Source organism: Bidens hawaiensis, unplaced genomic scaffold (genome assembly GCF_021521415.1).
Source record: "Bidens hawaiensis isolate Kalapana, Puna unplaced genomic scaffold, B.hawaiensis_p1.1 tig00008513_1, whole genome shotgun sequence".
NCBI classification, from domain to species: Eukaryota; Viridiplantae; Streptophyta; class Magnoliopsida; order Asterales; family Asteraceae; genus Bidens; species Bidens hawaiensis.
In genome coordinates, this window is record NW_027491607.1 from 840,669 (window position 1) to 854,219 (window position 13,551).

Genomic DNA, 13,551 nt, shown 5'->3' on the forward strand with positions numbered 1-13,551 from the left:
CGTTCCTGTAGTGTGTGACTACCCAGAAGTATTCCCTGAGGACCTTCCGGGGTTACCACTGGAACGAGAGGTGGAATTCCAGATAGAGTTAGTACTAGGAGCACAGCCCGTCGCGAAAGCACCTTATCGTCTGGCGCCATCCGAGATGAAAGAACTAATGTCCCAACTACAAGAACTTCTCAACAAGGGTTTCATAAGGCTGAGTGTTTCCCCATAGGACGCGCCGATGTTGTTTGTTAAGAAGAAGGATGGGAGTATGAGAATATGCATCAACAAGTACCATTGATGTAAAAGTGCCATTTTGTTAGACGGTTACGCTAGTGCATCTGTATGCATATAAAGAAGCCTAATTCCGGACACGCACGTTACTCGTGAAACGTATGTATGAATGGACTCACTCTAACTCAGTCACGCGCCCTGGTCAACTCGCTCGAGCCACACCTATTCATTCACAACAAACTCTCACCGGCCGTCCGCTTATTCTACCGGAAAATCTCCGCCGGAGCTCCAAATCACGCACTACAACAACTCCGACGAAGATCCACCGCCACTCTCCGCCACCGAAATTCGACGGCGATGGATTCCGAATCTGTTCTAACAACAAAAACCTCCGATGACGGAGCAAATTCTGACGATCGGAGCGTTGTTGCCGATGAAGAGAGTCGCGGTTTGAATGAGAATGAAGTTAGAGGTTCGAATTTGTGAATTGATTCGTGTTTTATAGAGTCAGGTCCTTTTGATAAGGATAATTGTGATTATTACTGATGAGAAATTGATTGATGAAGGTGAGCGAAGGATTGAGCTGCCTGAGGAGCTGTTACGGAGTGTGGTGAAGCTTTCGTGTGACTCCTCTGTTGAAGGGGGAAATTGCGATGTGTATCTCGTTGGAACCGCGCATGTTTCTATGGTAATTCAATAAAATTCATGTTAATTTGCTTAATTGATTATTTTATTATTTGTTCAATTGTTATGTTTTGTTAATGTTATCTGATATTTAGTTGTTTAGGTAACAATTAAGGTTATAACAAGGTTTAATTAGTTATCAGGTTTTTTTTTCTTGTTTCTTAGCTGAGAAGGAAAGTATAAAAATGCTAGTCCGCAGTTCATGTTGCAACACCTTTTGATGTTCAAAGGCTAACTTGTAGGAAAGTGTGATATGTTGATGATCGAATCGGTATAAAAGTTCTGCTGTGTCTCAGGAAAAACAGCTATAATTTGTACTGCATTATAGTTGATTACATTAATATAGCTGACCTTTCAGAATGTGATTCATGTCAAACTAGGTGCTCGTATAATATCTGTTTCATTTCTAAGTTATTAAATTTGGTGAATTTCATAGCGAAACTGAAGAAGTTGAAAGTTGGTTGAACGTGTTGGCGTGTGTGTGCAGTCAATTGATATCTTGCCTCAAGGACAATAAGTACTTTTTTTTTTGTAAGAAATACACAGATATGGATATGTGTGTGTATGTATATGGATGTAGTAGAGTCAAAACACATTGAAATGATCAGCCAATGAGGTAGGCAGGGGCAGGTAAATAGTTGATAGTTGAACTACACATTATACCTTGTAGGTAAAGTTAAAGGTGGTATATCAATGAAAAATGCTATTACCACTCCAATTCATAAATCTCTTCGACTTTCAGTTTAAGCTGTGATGTTAGTGTTGTTATTAGTTTATATTAAATATCTTTGGAGCCATTTTGATGTTATTTCTTTAGTAGGTTACATGCTCTATAACTTGTTGTTTCCCTTGGTTGTTTTCATCTACATTTCCCCTGGAGTTCCAGTTTGATTTGTTCTTTTTCCTTTCTCAGTAACGAAAAATGGAGCTGAAAAATACTTTTTTTTAACCACAATAGCTTATCTGTTTATAAATCTTAACTTTATAATTAACTTATTTAAGTAGATGTCATTGGTCTGTTCTTACTTTTGTATTTTCTTACAGTTAAGCAAGCGCCACACATTTTATAATGAAAGCTAATTTGTAGGTCACTGCCTAGTCCTGTTAAGAAGATCTGTATTATGTTTTACTTTGAAATTGCAATTATCTCCTGTTTTGTAGCTCTGATATTGGCGTTTAAAGATTGACTTACTTTTATTTATTTATTTATTGAATCATAAATGCACATAAAAGTTTATTTGAATAATGAATGTGTCTTAACGTCCAGCAATTACGTGTTGAATTTTCATTAACTGTCATTTTTTTGGAAGGAGTCCTGCCAAGAAGTTGAAGCCGTGATCAGTTTTTTGAAACCAGAGGTACTTCTCTCTATAACTTATTACATTTGATTGATGGATGAACCTTTTGGCAGTTTAGCGGCTGTAGTTATGATTTATTTGATATTTTTTATGAATACAGGTTGTCTTTCTGGAGTTATGCTCAAACCGTGTGGCTGTACTCACTCCTCAGAATTTAAAGGTATTCAGGTTTATTAATTGTTTATTCTTTTGGGGACACAAATATCACAGGAATATAGATCCTTGTTTGCAACTGTACTGATTTTTAAGCTGGATAGATACCTACAATGGGAGAAATGGTGGACTTGTGGAAGAAGAATCACAACACATTTGGAATACTTTACAGTTGGTTTCTTGCTAAGGTATGATATTATTGTTCATACTTGCATATTGTAATAAAATAATTAAATAATTGAATGACTGATCTTATGTGCATATGTGTGCTAAACATATTCTATCTCTTAGTTTTTTTAAGTAGTTATAAATAATTAGAATGGTTATAAGCTAACGATTAGTATACCATCAAATCATTATATTTAAAATTTGGTAAAAATACGGGTGCAGATTTCTTTTGGTGCAGATAATTTTGATTTTGACATTTCATACGTAATAACGACTCAATGTAACTGTCCTCATCTAATGATAATGTTTTAATATGTATGCACATCTTCATTTATATTATAGAAAAATGCTTGGCATGTTTAAAAATCAACTTAAAAATATGATTTGAGACATGCAAACTACATAAAGGGAAAAATGAGTTCATATAAAATGTATAAAAGGGTGTTTATAAACTGCCCAATTTGAAGCAAGTCAGCTCTTTTGAGATCAATATGGTTTGTTTCAAGGTTGGGTTCCAGTGTGGCTGTTTAATGATGCGGTTTGGAACTTGGAACCAACCATATGAACCAAACCTTCCGTTGAACTTTTTTCTATTTCCTTTTTAGGAATAAGTGTCATATTCATGATTCATATTTTATCATTTTAAATTTTATAGTACAAACTAATGAATTTGGACAGAGAAAAATTGGTTCATACCCTCAGTTTGTTTTTCCTGAAACCATAGTTAGCAATTTTGTTCAAAATTTTTGTTAGTGAACATCCCTGCTAAGTAATATCTCAGTTCTTAAATGAATCAAGCTTATAATTAGGCTGATATTTCAGTCTAGGCATATTTAAAACCACTCTGTTGTATCGTTAGTATGCTTTCTTAATTCTATTTTATTTTTATGCTCTTCAAAATTAAATAACTAATTATGCTTATTCTATTTATACAAGATTATTACATGTGATATTTTTATGAGAAGTGTATTTAAGGCGTGTCAATCTTATGCTCTTTCAGGTTGCTAGTAGGCTTGAGGTTTTCCCTGGAAGTGAGTTTCGTGTTGGATATGAAGAGGCCATGAAGTATGGCGGAAAGGTGGTTCTTGGTGATCGTCCAGTAAACGTAAGATCATAATATTATGTATCTTTCTTAAATCTATATTTTATAATATTAACAAATAGCATACCGTTTTTTGCTCATGTGATTGTTCAACAGATAACATTACGCCGAACATGGTCAAAAATGCCACTGTGGCATAAAACAAAGCTGGTATATACCTTCATGTTCCAATCAATATTCTTACCAAGCCCTGCACGCTTAAATGAAATGGTACTTGTCTCATTCGCATAGCAATGCTTTTGTTTTCCATTGTAAATGTTGAGAAAGTGAAATTTATATAAAAAAGTTGGTGACTGTATATTTGTATTTATGCTTTGTGGAATAATGCATTTATTACTTGTAACAGTTGAAGGAATTGGATGATGTGGACATGCTGACACTTGTAATTCAAGAGATGAGCAAGGAGTTCCCTACTCTAATGGAAACCCTTGTGCATGAAAGAGACAAGTTAGTATCTTCTTTGATGCATGTATCATCTTTAATAACTTTATACACACACATATGTGTAGACACGTACATGCACATTAATATAGCTTTACGTACGCACATATATGTAAAGGTGCATTTATTACACAATCAATGATAAGTAGAGGCCCGCAATAAACACTTGTTCTCGTGCTCATGAGATGTAGTGGGCGGTTACATAATCACCTTATCACATTTAAAGCAATAAGTACAAGTATTTATACAGTTCTCAAAATGGTTCTGTAATGAATGCGCTCCTATATATATGTACTTGCATATATATACATAATATTTGTATACACAATACATATTTATCATTTGCTTCTGCTGAATAGGATATTGCTATATTTAGGGGGCATTTGGGATTCCTTATTTTGGTCTCCTTATGACTTAAGGAAAAGTCATAAGTTACAAAGTTGTAACTTATGAAACTTTTCCTCTCACATCATAAGCAATTCCAAACACTTTTTAACTCTTCAAAAGGTTAAAAAGTGATAAGGAGGCCAAAATAAGGAATCCCAAACACCCCCTTAGAGGTGGAAGTTTTTGCCAGTTTACCTTTATATGGATTACATTTTTTTCGTAGTGGTAAAGTATGCTAAGCTATAATATTTAAGGGATATTGGCTTTTAATACTCCCAACTTTTACTCCTTGGTTAATATCACTCCCAATTTTCACTGTCTTCCACCACTCCCAACTTTCAACCTATTTGTTTTTGTCACTTCCTCGCTAACCGACAACTAACGCTGTTAGTTGAGATGCTGGCGTGGTTTTTTTTTTATTTTTTAATTGAGTCAGATGAGGAGGCATGTCTACTTGGAAATTACATTTTTTCTTTTTTATTTATATCAAACATCAATAACAATACTTAAACAAAGCATGGGATTCAACACAATCTGCAAATCATTCTCGCTGTCACTATCATCATCATCGTCTCTGCAGCCGCAGTCGCTGTCGTCGTCATCATCATCACTCACCATCACCGGGTTCCGAAACCCGAGCTCCGGATTCCGATAGCCCAGAATCACAAAACCTACCTACCCATCATCATCAATTCCAAAATTCTCATCCAAAATCTGACCTTTACCAATTAGGGCTTCATCTAAAATACTAACTCCTGAATCAACTAACAGCAACACCTTCTGGGTTTCAATTACACCTTTATTCACATCCAATTTCAATTTCTTATCATCCAATTCATCCAATTTTGCGCCATATAGAATTTCATCATCGTCGCTTGGAACCCTAACGGTATCAATTGGGTGAATATCCGGAAACGATGATGATTGTGCCGGCAGGAGGACATTGGAGTACGGATCGCCGAACTCATCATCGTCTTCCATTGGATTGTTAAGCTAGGGTTTGAAAAAAAAAACCGGTGAAATTGGATTTCGGCGGTGCGGTGAGTTATACGGGTTATGTGGGCTGAATCATGACTGGTGTGATGGATTTGTAGGTGAATGATACCGTGGATTGTGTTAACTTTGATATGGAGTTTAGGGTTTGTTGAATCCCATGCTTTGTTTAAGTATTGTTATTGATGTTTGATATAAATAAAAAAAGAAAAAAAAGTAATTTCCAAGTAAGCATGCCACCTCATCTGACTCAGTTAAAAAGAAGCCACGTCAGCATCTCCACTAACGGCATTGGTTGTCGGTTAGTGAGGGAGTGGTAAAAACAAATAGGTTGAAAGTTGGGAGTGGTGGGAGACAAAACGAAAGCTGGGAGTGATATTAACCCATGAGTGAAAGTTGAGAGTACTAAAAACGAATATCCCAATATTTAATATGAAAAGAAAGGCTCAAACGGGTGGGATCGAAGGCCATCTGAAGCATATTCAAATGCATAAAATCTAAAAAATTTGTTTTATATCTAATAATATTCAAATACAAAATCTGATTTAAGTAGAGAACTTCAATAAGCATTTTATATGTAGTACTAATCATAGGTAGTGGAAGAGAGAATGACATGCAATTATGCGGTTGCGTGTATGCCTTATATGTTACAGTTAGTCATTCAAAGCAACAAATGTTAGTGTTTATGCGGTTCTTGTAGTTGTCTTGTCTACTTATAATTAGTTATGTATTGAATGTCCTAATTATCTATATAAATTAGGAATGGATCTGTGTACCTAACCTGCCTCCCCGTCCATTTGACAACCTCTGAAAACTAAAGGTCTAATCAACTCAAAACAACGATAGTTGGTATTTTAACGATATAAAGTATAAACCAGTTAGTTTATATATAGAGACTATAGTCAAGACGTGTTTCATAAACATGAATGATAATTTTAATTTATGGACCTTTTCCATGACTTTATGTATACCACAAGGTTGATTGTTGTAAGTTATTCTATAATTTAATCAAGGTTGACCACATGGGCTGTGAGAAGATGATATTTAAGACCAATTATTCTAAAAAGATTTAGTTTCAGTTGTTTTATTTATATGCTTCACTTATCTTTTCTTTTCCCTAATAACAACTACACATGAACCACAAGAACAGAAGTAGAAAAAATCGCATATATTCACTTCAAGATTCTAATAAGATCATACTTTTGCTATCTAGCCCTTCTGTAAATACTTCATGATTGTAAATCATTTTCCTATTCCTATTTTTAAGATTTTTTATTTTATTTATGTATTTTTTTGTTGAGTTTCTTTGACTGTACATATAGCTTGATTCGTCGTATCTTGAGCTTGTTTGGTTGTACATAAATAAAGATTTTCATAAATAGGGCCGTTCATGCTTTTAATAACATTAAGTTACGTGTAATTCTTTTGATTATCATATTTATTGGGATTCAAGGATTAGTAGCGTATTAATTTTACCTAGAATTAGTTTACAAAATGATATATGATACCTTACTTTTGGGACCTAAACTCTATGAACTTGAAGTGCCTTTTGTAACATGGTTTGCGTGTAGGTACATGTCTTCGAGCTTGCTGAAAGTAGCACGCGAACATAGTTCTGTGGTTGCAGTTGTGGGCAAAGGGCACCTTCAGGGGATACAAAAGTATTGGAAGCAGCCTGTTGAGGTCAGTGATTCTTTCCCATGAAATAATTGGATAAATCTATTATTCTGCAATTACAATAATAAACTGGTTTAAGGAATGATTTTTAAAATATATTAATTTGTGCCTCGGGCCGATGCAGATGAAGGAGCTTATGGAGTTGCCTTCAGCAAAAGCATCAATTTCGGTAGCAAAAGTTTTGTCAACGGTTGGGGTGGCGGTTGCAGGGGTGGCCATAATTTCTGGAATCTATCTTTCTAGCCGGAAATGATTCCAGTAATAACATTTCGTTTTACAGATAACTTGAATTTCTTGACTTTTTTTTTTGTTTTTAAATCTTAAACTTAAAACTCTTGGTGTTTTATGCAACAAGAGAGGAGGTAGATAAACACATTAGCGGATACAACACAAACATGTGTTCCCCTTACTTTACCCTTTTTCTGTTTTTACTTCAGAGCTTCTTGATTGGGATTTTTTTTAGTTGTTTTTAAGTCTTGTTTAAGTTCTGTTTGCGTGTGTTTGTTGGTGGTCAACCATGTTAAAAGAAATGTTTTCATAGCCGGCCGGCCGGCCATGTTCATCGTCCAGACAAGTGTCAAAAACCAGATCATGTCATAAATGATTTAATAACAAAGTATGTGACTTTAAACTCTCAATGTCAAAAGAATAAAATGTGAAGCTTTAAAATAACAAATACGTAGATAAAGTAGCTGAAGTAGTACTAGTAAATGATGTATTGAGAAAAGAAAAATTAAAATCCGATGTGATCACCCGATCTGGCTTCATCGGTAGCTGACCGGTTCAAAGAAAGATTGTTCAAATTGACTTACGAGCGGTTCAACCTCTTTGGAGGCATAAAATGGAGTCTAATATTGAGATCTTTTCTGAATTTCACTGCCAACAAATAAACTGATCATAACCCAAATTAAAATAAAGTCTAGAGCTTGTCAAGGTAAAATATACAATGACTTTTGCCTAAAATTTTACTGTGCTGCCCATGTTCTGCATAGCACAGCACAGCACACATATTGTCTTCTTACAGTCAGTTGAGCTTTGAGTGTTCCAAGGGAAGTAAGGATATAACTATGTATATTAATATCATAATCATTCAACAAATATAGTACATTATGTGACAGGCGCCTCAACAATCAAAACTATATCATTATCCGGAGAATACTACATCTGTAACACTGGTGAGGAGAATACTACATCTGTAACACTGGTGAGTTATAACAGCTCGCACCCTCGTCTTCAAATGTGATATAATATTCATGAGCTATCATAAACCTGAAACAAACACAGAAGTGAATTTATCAGAAATTGAAATCTGACTTTCTTAAGTCAAACTATCACTTTCCAAAATTCGAATTTGATATCAGTTTTGATGAGAATAATCGCCAATATCTTTTGGCTTGCAAACCTTTGTTAGATAACTTAATGTAGCTATTGATTGCTTTCCCAGGAAAAAAAATTTCAACAATAATCTCAATGCCAGGAAGTGACAAGTTTGACTTTTGAAAGTAAAAAATGTATCTATGTTCCAAAAATGGAGTACCATTAACAGAAAAATAAGACATGTTTGGGAAAATTATCATCTAAATGAATTACCTCAGTGCTCTGATACGGATTGAGAGCCTGCCACGTCATCAAGTGCCCATACATAAAAGAATCCTATGGGTCCATAGCAATCAATTCATCTGTTTCACAACGCCTCAAAGCAATAACCATCGTTTCATTGTACGGCTGTAAGATTTCACAGCATTCACGGCGCAGTGAACCCATCTGCACACAATACAAAAGCAAATCACCATAATTTTCATGGGGTCAAATAACTACTTAAAAGTAAATTAAGCGACCGTTAATCAAAATCATATGCATACTTGTCGCGCATGAGAATCAAGCTTCTGTGAGAAAACTTTAATATTACTCAAATTCCGTATCGCGTTACTTCTAGTGCAATTCATCGACTTTTTCATTTTATAAAAAGTATAAGACTTGTTATCATCTGGTCCAACATCTTCAAAGAAGAACAAATCTGGGCTTTTACATGGGTCTTTTTTATAATCCCGCGTATCAAACATATGAAGACTCGAAAAAAAGGTCTCTTTTCTTCTCCACGAGCTAAACGATTTCTGCACACGAATCAGATCAGGAAGTAACTGATTGCCTTCAAAAACCTGAACTGCATAACCCCACGAAACCGATACTGTGATCGATTTGGAAGAATCATAGCAGACTGCTTGCTGAAGGATCCGAGTAGGGTCGTGGTTGGCCGCTTTGAACAGATGTTTGACCGACTCGAGCTTGGTCAAACCCGGAAAGATTGGATCTATGATGTCAAAATGGTGAAGTGATAATAACGGTGATAATGGGTGTGCAGCAAGGATCCCAAATAAGTCACCTCTAACATCAATCTGGTATGCAAACAATGAAATAAAAGTCAACGCAAAGATTCAAATCCAAACAAATTTGTTCAAAAAAATGTAACGAATCAATATAAAAAATCAAATTATGAATTTATATAGCTAAACTAGCTGTGTAAACAAGCCGATCTGAGCCCGAGTTTGGCTCGTTTTGACCTACAAGAGCTCAAGCTTGGCTTGTTTATTATTTATTAATAATTAATAATTAAGTTATATACATTTTTAATTATTTTTGAGAAAAACCTCAAAAGAGCCTCAGCTCGGTTCAAGCTCGTGTAGTACCTTAAGCAAGCCAAAGCTCGGCTCTCACTCGACCATGCAATGTAAAACTAATACATAAAAGTCAAAAAGAGGTAAAACTTAAAAATACACAATGCTCGAGAACTAAACTAGCTTTATTAGAGGCTCGGGCTCGGTTTGTTTTAAGCTTTTCATGGATCCGATCTCAAGTATCTCGGCTCGTTTGCACCCCTAAGCTAAAACACCATTGGTTACATTTAAAAAACATAACTAAAATCATTTCATCATTGACTTAAAAAAAAGTCAAAATTAAACAATATTCACCTGATGAAACCCTGGTTCAACAGTCAAGTCAACACCAAGTTCAACCAAGCAAGAATAAACCCTAGAATCACTTCCATACACATGCGGGTACCTCATCAAACACGAATCCAAAACCCTCGCCAAAACCCGAGCCAACGAGCGGCTAATCGCAAACCCACCGCCACCAAAGGCCATATTAAACGAATGCTGCATATTCTGATCATAACTCTCGGATCTACTCCCGATATAAAACCACTCATTATGATCATACTTATTCAAAACCCTAACCAAATTCTCCGTAAAAAACACCGTGTCATCGTCGCCGAAAACGTACCACCGAATATCATCCGATTTCAGTTCCACCGCTTCTTTCACGATCCGCGCCACACGAATCGCTGACCGCAGGCCCTTGGGGAAAGTGTACGGGAATGCCGACGTGTCAGCGGAGATAACTACTGGAGGAAGATCGGAATCAGACCCACCACTTGGTGGAGGCACCTAAACAATAACAGGCGCGTCATTATTACTGTAAGCTTATTTACAAAATAATGACACGCCTGTTACTAACAAAGCTTACAAAACAATAACAGGCGCGTCATCTTCAGACCCACTACTTTGGCCTAGCTTTTTTAACAAAGCTTAGAGTTTTTTTAGCTTTTTTTTACAAAAATAAGTTTTTTTTAGTGTTTGGTTTAGCCTTTTAAGCTTATAAGCATGCTATAAGCTTATATAAGCTAAGTTGAAGATGGTTATTTAGCTTAGTTGTGTAAGGGTGAAACAACTTATTTATGTAACAAATTAAAGAATGATGGATCTAACAACTTATTATGAACTTGTAGAATATAACCTAATCCAAACACTTAAAAGAGCTTATCAATAATAGAAAATAAACTATAAAATAAACTATATAAGCAACTTCATAAGCCAAAAAATAAAAGCTAGGCCCAAAAATAACTTTTTTTTTCTTTTTTTGAAAAACCCAAAGTTTGGATTTGAATTCGAAACCCGACCCGTGAATAAAAAGGTAAAAGATGGGTTACCGGACGGTCTAAGAAGACGAGTGCTTTAGTGAAATTGGGTTGATACCATTGGCGAATGTATGGTTTTCGATTTGGGTAGGATTTGGTGGAGGATGCGATTGAGAATAAGAGGTGGCGGAGGGCGGTGGTGGTGGGCGGAGGTGTGATGGAGATGGGATTAGATATTATTAAGGGGTGAGAGAGGAGGTAGAAGATGGAGAGGCTGGATATTATTAAGCATATGTCTTTGATGTTCGATGGTCTGATTCTGAGAATTGGCATTTTCCGGTACAAGCTGGTTATGCATCAAGGAGGCTCATCATTTGTAGGGGAGAGAGAGAGAGAGACTTTGCTTATTGGTGTCAAAAGGCATCCTCCATCTGTCATGCCCAACATTTTTTCTTTCAATAAAATATCTTTGATTAAATACTGGTCAATCTTTTAAAAACCAGTATTTAATTCATACAGGTTTGCAATAAAAAATAGTGTAATCGGTTGAACTGGGTTGTACCGGAAGATTCAACCGGGTTAGTAGTTTAACTTGTAATATCATATAAATATAACTTTATATAAAAATAACCTAAAATTATATGATTACATAATAAAATATAATTCAAAAGTTAATCTATAATAAAAAATTAATAAAAAAGAATTAAATTTTAAAAAGATAATCCTGAAGTTTACTCGTTTCGATGTTAATTGCTAGGTTAAAAATAAATTTTAAAAAACATGAGCCACAAAATATCAAAAATTGCTTGGGTTAGAACCGGGTTGCCGGTTTAAACCAGTATTTTAGAAAAAACCGCCAGTTCGATGTTTTAACAAACCGCTCAAAAATACCAGGGCCAAAATATCGGTCTAATATGCAAAATCCGGTATTACCGGTTCAACCGGCCAATACGAATCGGTTTTTAAAACACTGATACTAGTAGTAGAGCCCGAGTATTATAACCAGATGCACGAGGGATTTGGTTGAAAGGTGGTTGCTTTGTTATTATACGGTTTTGGGGAGTGAAGAAACACTAAGTGACCCCGGCAGATTACGGATAATCTGGGGATTAAGTAGATGTTTCCCACGAGGGTTAGGTCCGGCAAAAATGGTTATTCTTCTGATGACCTGCAAAACAGACACCGTGAGCTCGTCACTGAGAATGGGGGGTTCCTCCTTGTGACCACCCTCCGGCGTGAGAATCAGACTAGATTGCTCTGAATATAAGTGTATATTAAGAGAAATAGCCAGAGAAGATAAGATACAAGATGATGATACCGTTCCAATGTGTTGGAGTATTTATAGCCGAAGGTAGGTTTCCAAGCAGGTACAGCCAGCTGTATAATATTCCTTTTCTACCAACTGTGGGCTACGCACGTGCCATGCTGGTAGTTGGTGGATAGGCAGCGGCTGATAGTGACATGGCCGGCTGTGTACTATTCCTTTTCCGCCGGCTGTGTACTATTCCTTTTCCGCCAACTGCAGGCTATGTACGTGCCACGACAAGGGTTGGTGAGTAAGCAGCGGCTGATAGTGACATTTTGTACTAGAGCGTGCTCCTCGTACTGTTGTCGGTGAGCTGTCACCCTGTGATTGGTTCATGGGCTGCTTTGGTCAGATATTGTCTATTTTGTCCATACCTTGGCAGGTATAGTACAAAAGATCTTCCAGAAGCGTACGGACTGGCTCATTTGGGCGGGAGTATTCCCGCCTTGCTCATTCCTTCTTCAGGTGACACTGAATTATTGAGAGTTAGTGCCTTGTGCGTGTAGCCTTGCTATTAGTGCGGGTAGCCTTCCCTGATGGCTTGTATCCGCAACTGCGGGAACAGGCGGGGTACTTCACCATTGGGAGGCTTTTCCTGCGGGAATAGCTGGCGTACTGCGCGTAAGGTCTTCATCTCTGAGCATGGTTGGTCCTGCGGAACCAGTTGGTCCTTGCGCAGACGTCCCTCTTCAAGGTGAGTCTTGCGGGTCCAACTGGGCTCTGTTGGGACCTACCTCTTCAAGTCCCCCCAGTCCAATGTTCTTCTCATGAATTGTTAATAAGTGAGGTGAACTTTTGGACTTAAGCAAGGGGTTTTGGAAAGGCTTTTTAGTTTTAAGGTTTTCCGTGGGGATTCTTCCCGCGGTTTTCCTAATGTCACTCGCAGAAATTCCCGACTTTTCTGCCTGATCTTTGGTTGTGATGCGGGTAGGTGTTTAACCCCTTCGCACATCGGGAGCGTTAAGTTTCACTTGTATAGATTCTTCACGAGGTTTTGGTAGTTTCGGACATAGTGATCAGTTATGTTAAACCACCAACTCCGCCTTGAAGTTTCAAACAAGCTGGTTCTCAACTTTCCCGCTATGCGGAGGTGCTATTTCTCTTTCCGCAAGCACGGTCCAGAAGATCCTTCTTGGTTTCAATTCCC

At 36.8% G+C, this 13,551-nt stretch overlaps 2 protein-coding genes across 2 annotated transcripts in view; one reads left to right on the plus strand and one right to left on the minus strand.

Moving 5' to 3' along the window:
* The first annotated feature begins 384 nt into the window (after nt 1–384).
* Nucleotides 385–7,615, plus strand: LOC143529166 (uncharacterized). Its single transcript, XM_077025010.1, has 10 exons — nt 385–691; nt 786–907; nt 2,214–2,261; nt 2,362–2,421; nt 2,519–2,602; nt 3,583–3,687; nt 3,781–3,894; nt 4,031–4,131; nt 7,077–7,188; nt 7,307–7,615. The coding sequence occupies exons 1-10, from the start codon at nt 385–387 to the stop codon at nt 7,433–7,435; spliced, it is 1,182 nt and encodes a 393-aa protein (XP_076881125.1). The 3' UTR covers nt 7,436–7,615.
* A 1,158-nt stretch (nt 7,616–8,773) lies between these two features.
* Nucleotides 8,774–13,551, minus strand: part of LOC143529180 (uncharacterized) — a 30,283-nt gene continuing 25,505 nt past the window's right edge. Inside the window, exons 4-6 of the mRNA XM_077025024.1 lie at nt 10,152–10,628; nt 9,045–9,578; nt 8,774–8,946 (exon numbers count right to left, since the gene is read on the minus strand). Of these exons, the coding sequence (XP_076881139.1) occupies nt 8,836–8,946; nt 9,045–9,578; nt 10,152–10,628 (1,122 nt within the window). The 3' untranslated portion in view covers nt 8,774–8,835. The remainder of the gene's footprint in view (nt 8,947–9,044; nt 9,579–10,151; nt 10,629–13,551) is intronic.

Excerpts from the sequence above, each read along its gene's own strand:
- LOC143529166 (XM_077025010.1), top strand. The coding sequence starts at position 385 with ATGAATGGACTCACTCTAACTCAGTCACGCGCCCTGGTCAACTCGCTC. Across the intron at positions 2,262-2,361 it reads TCAGTTTTTTGAAACCAGAG|GTTGTCTTTCTGGAGTTATG; the intron begins GTACTTCTCTCT and ends TTATGAATACAG. Across the intron at positions 4,132-7,076 it reads CTTGTGCATGAAAGAGACAA|GTACATGTCTTCGAGCTTGC; the intron begins GTTAGTATCTTC and ends GTTTGCGTGTAG.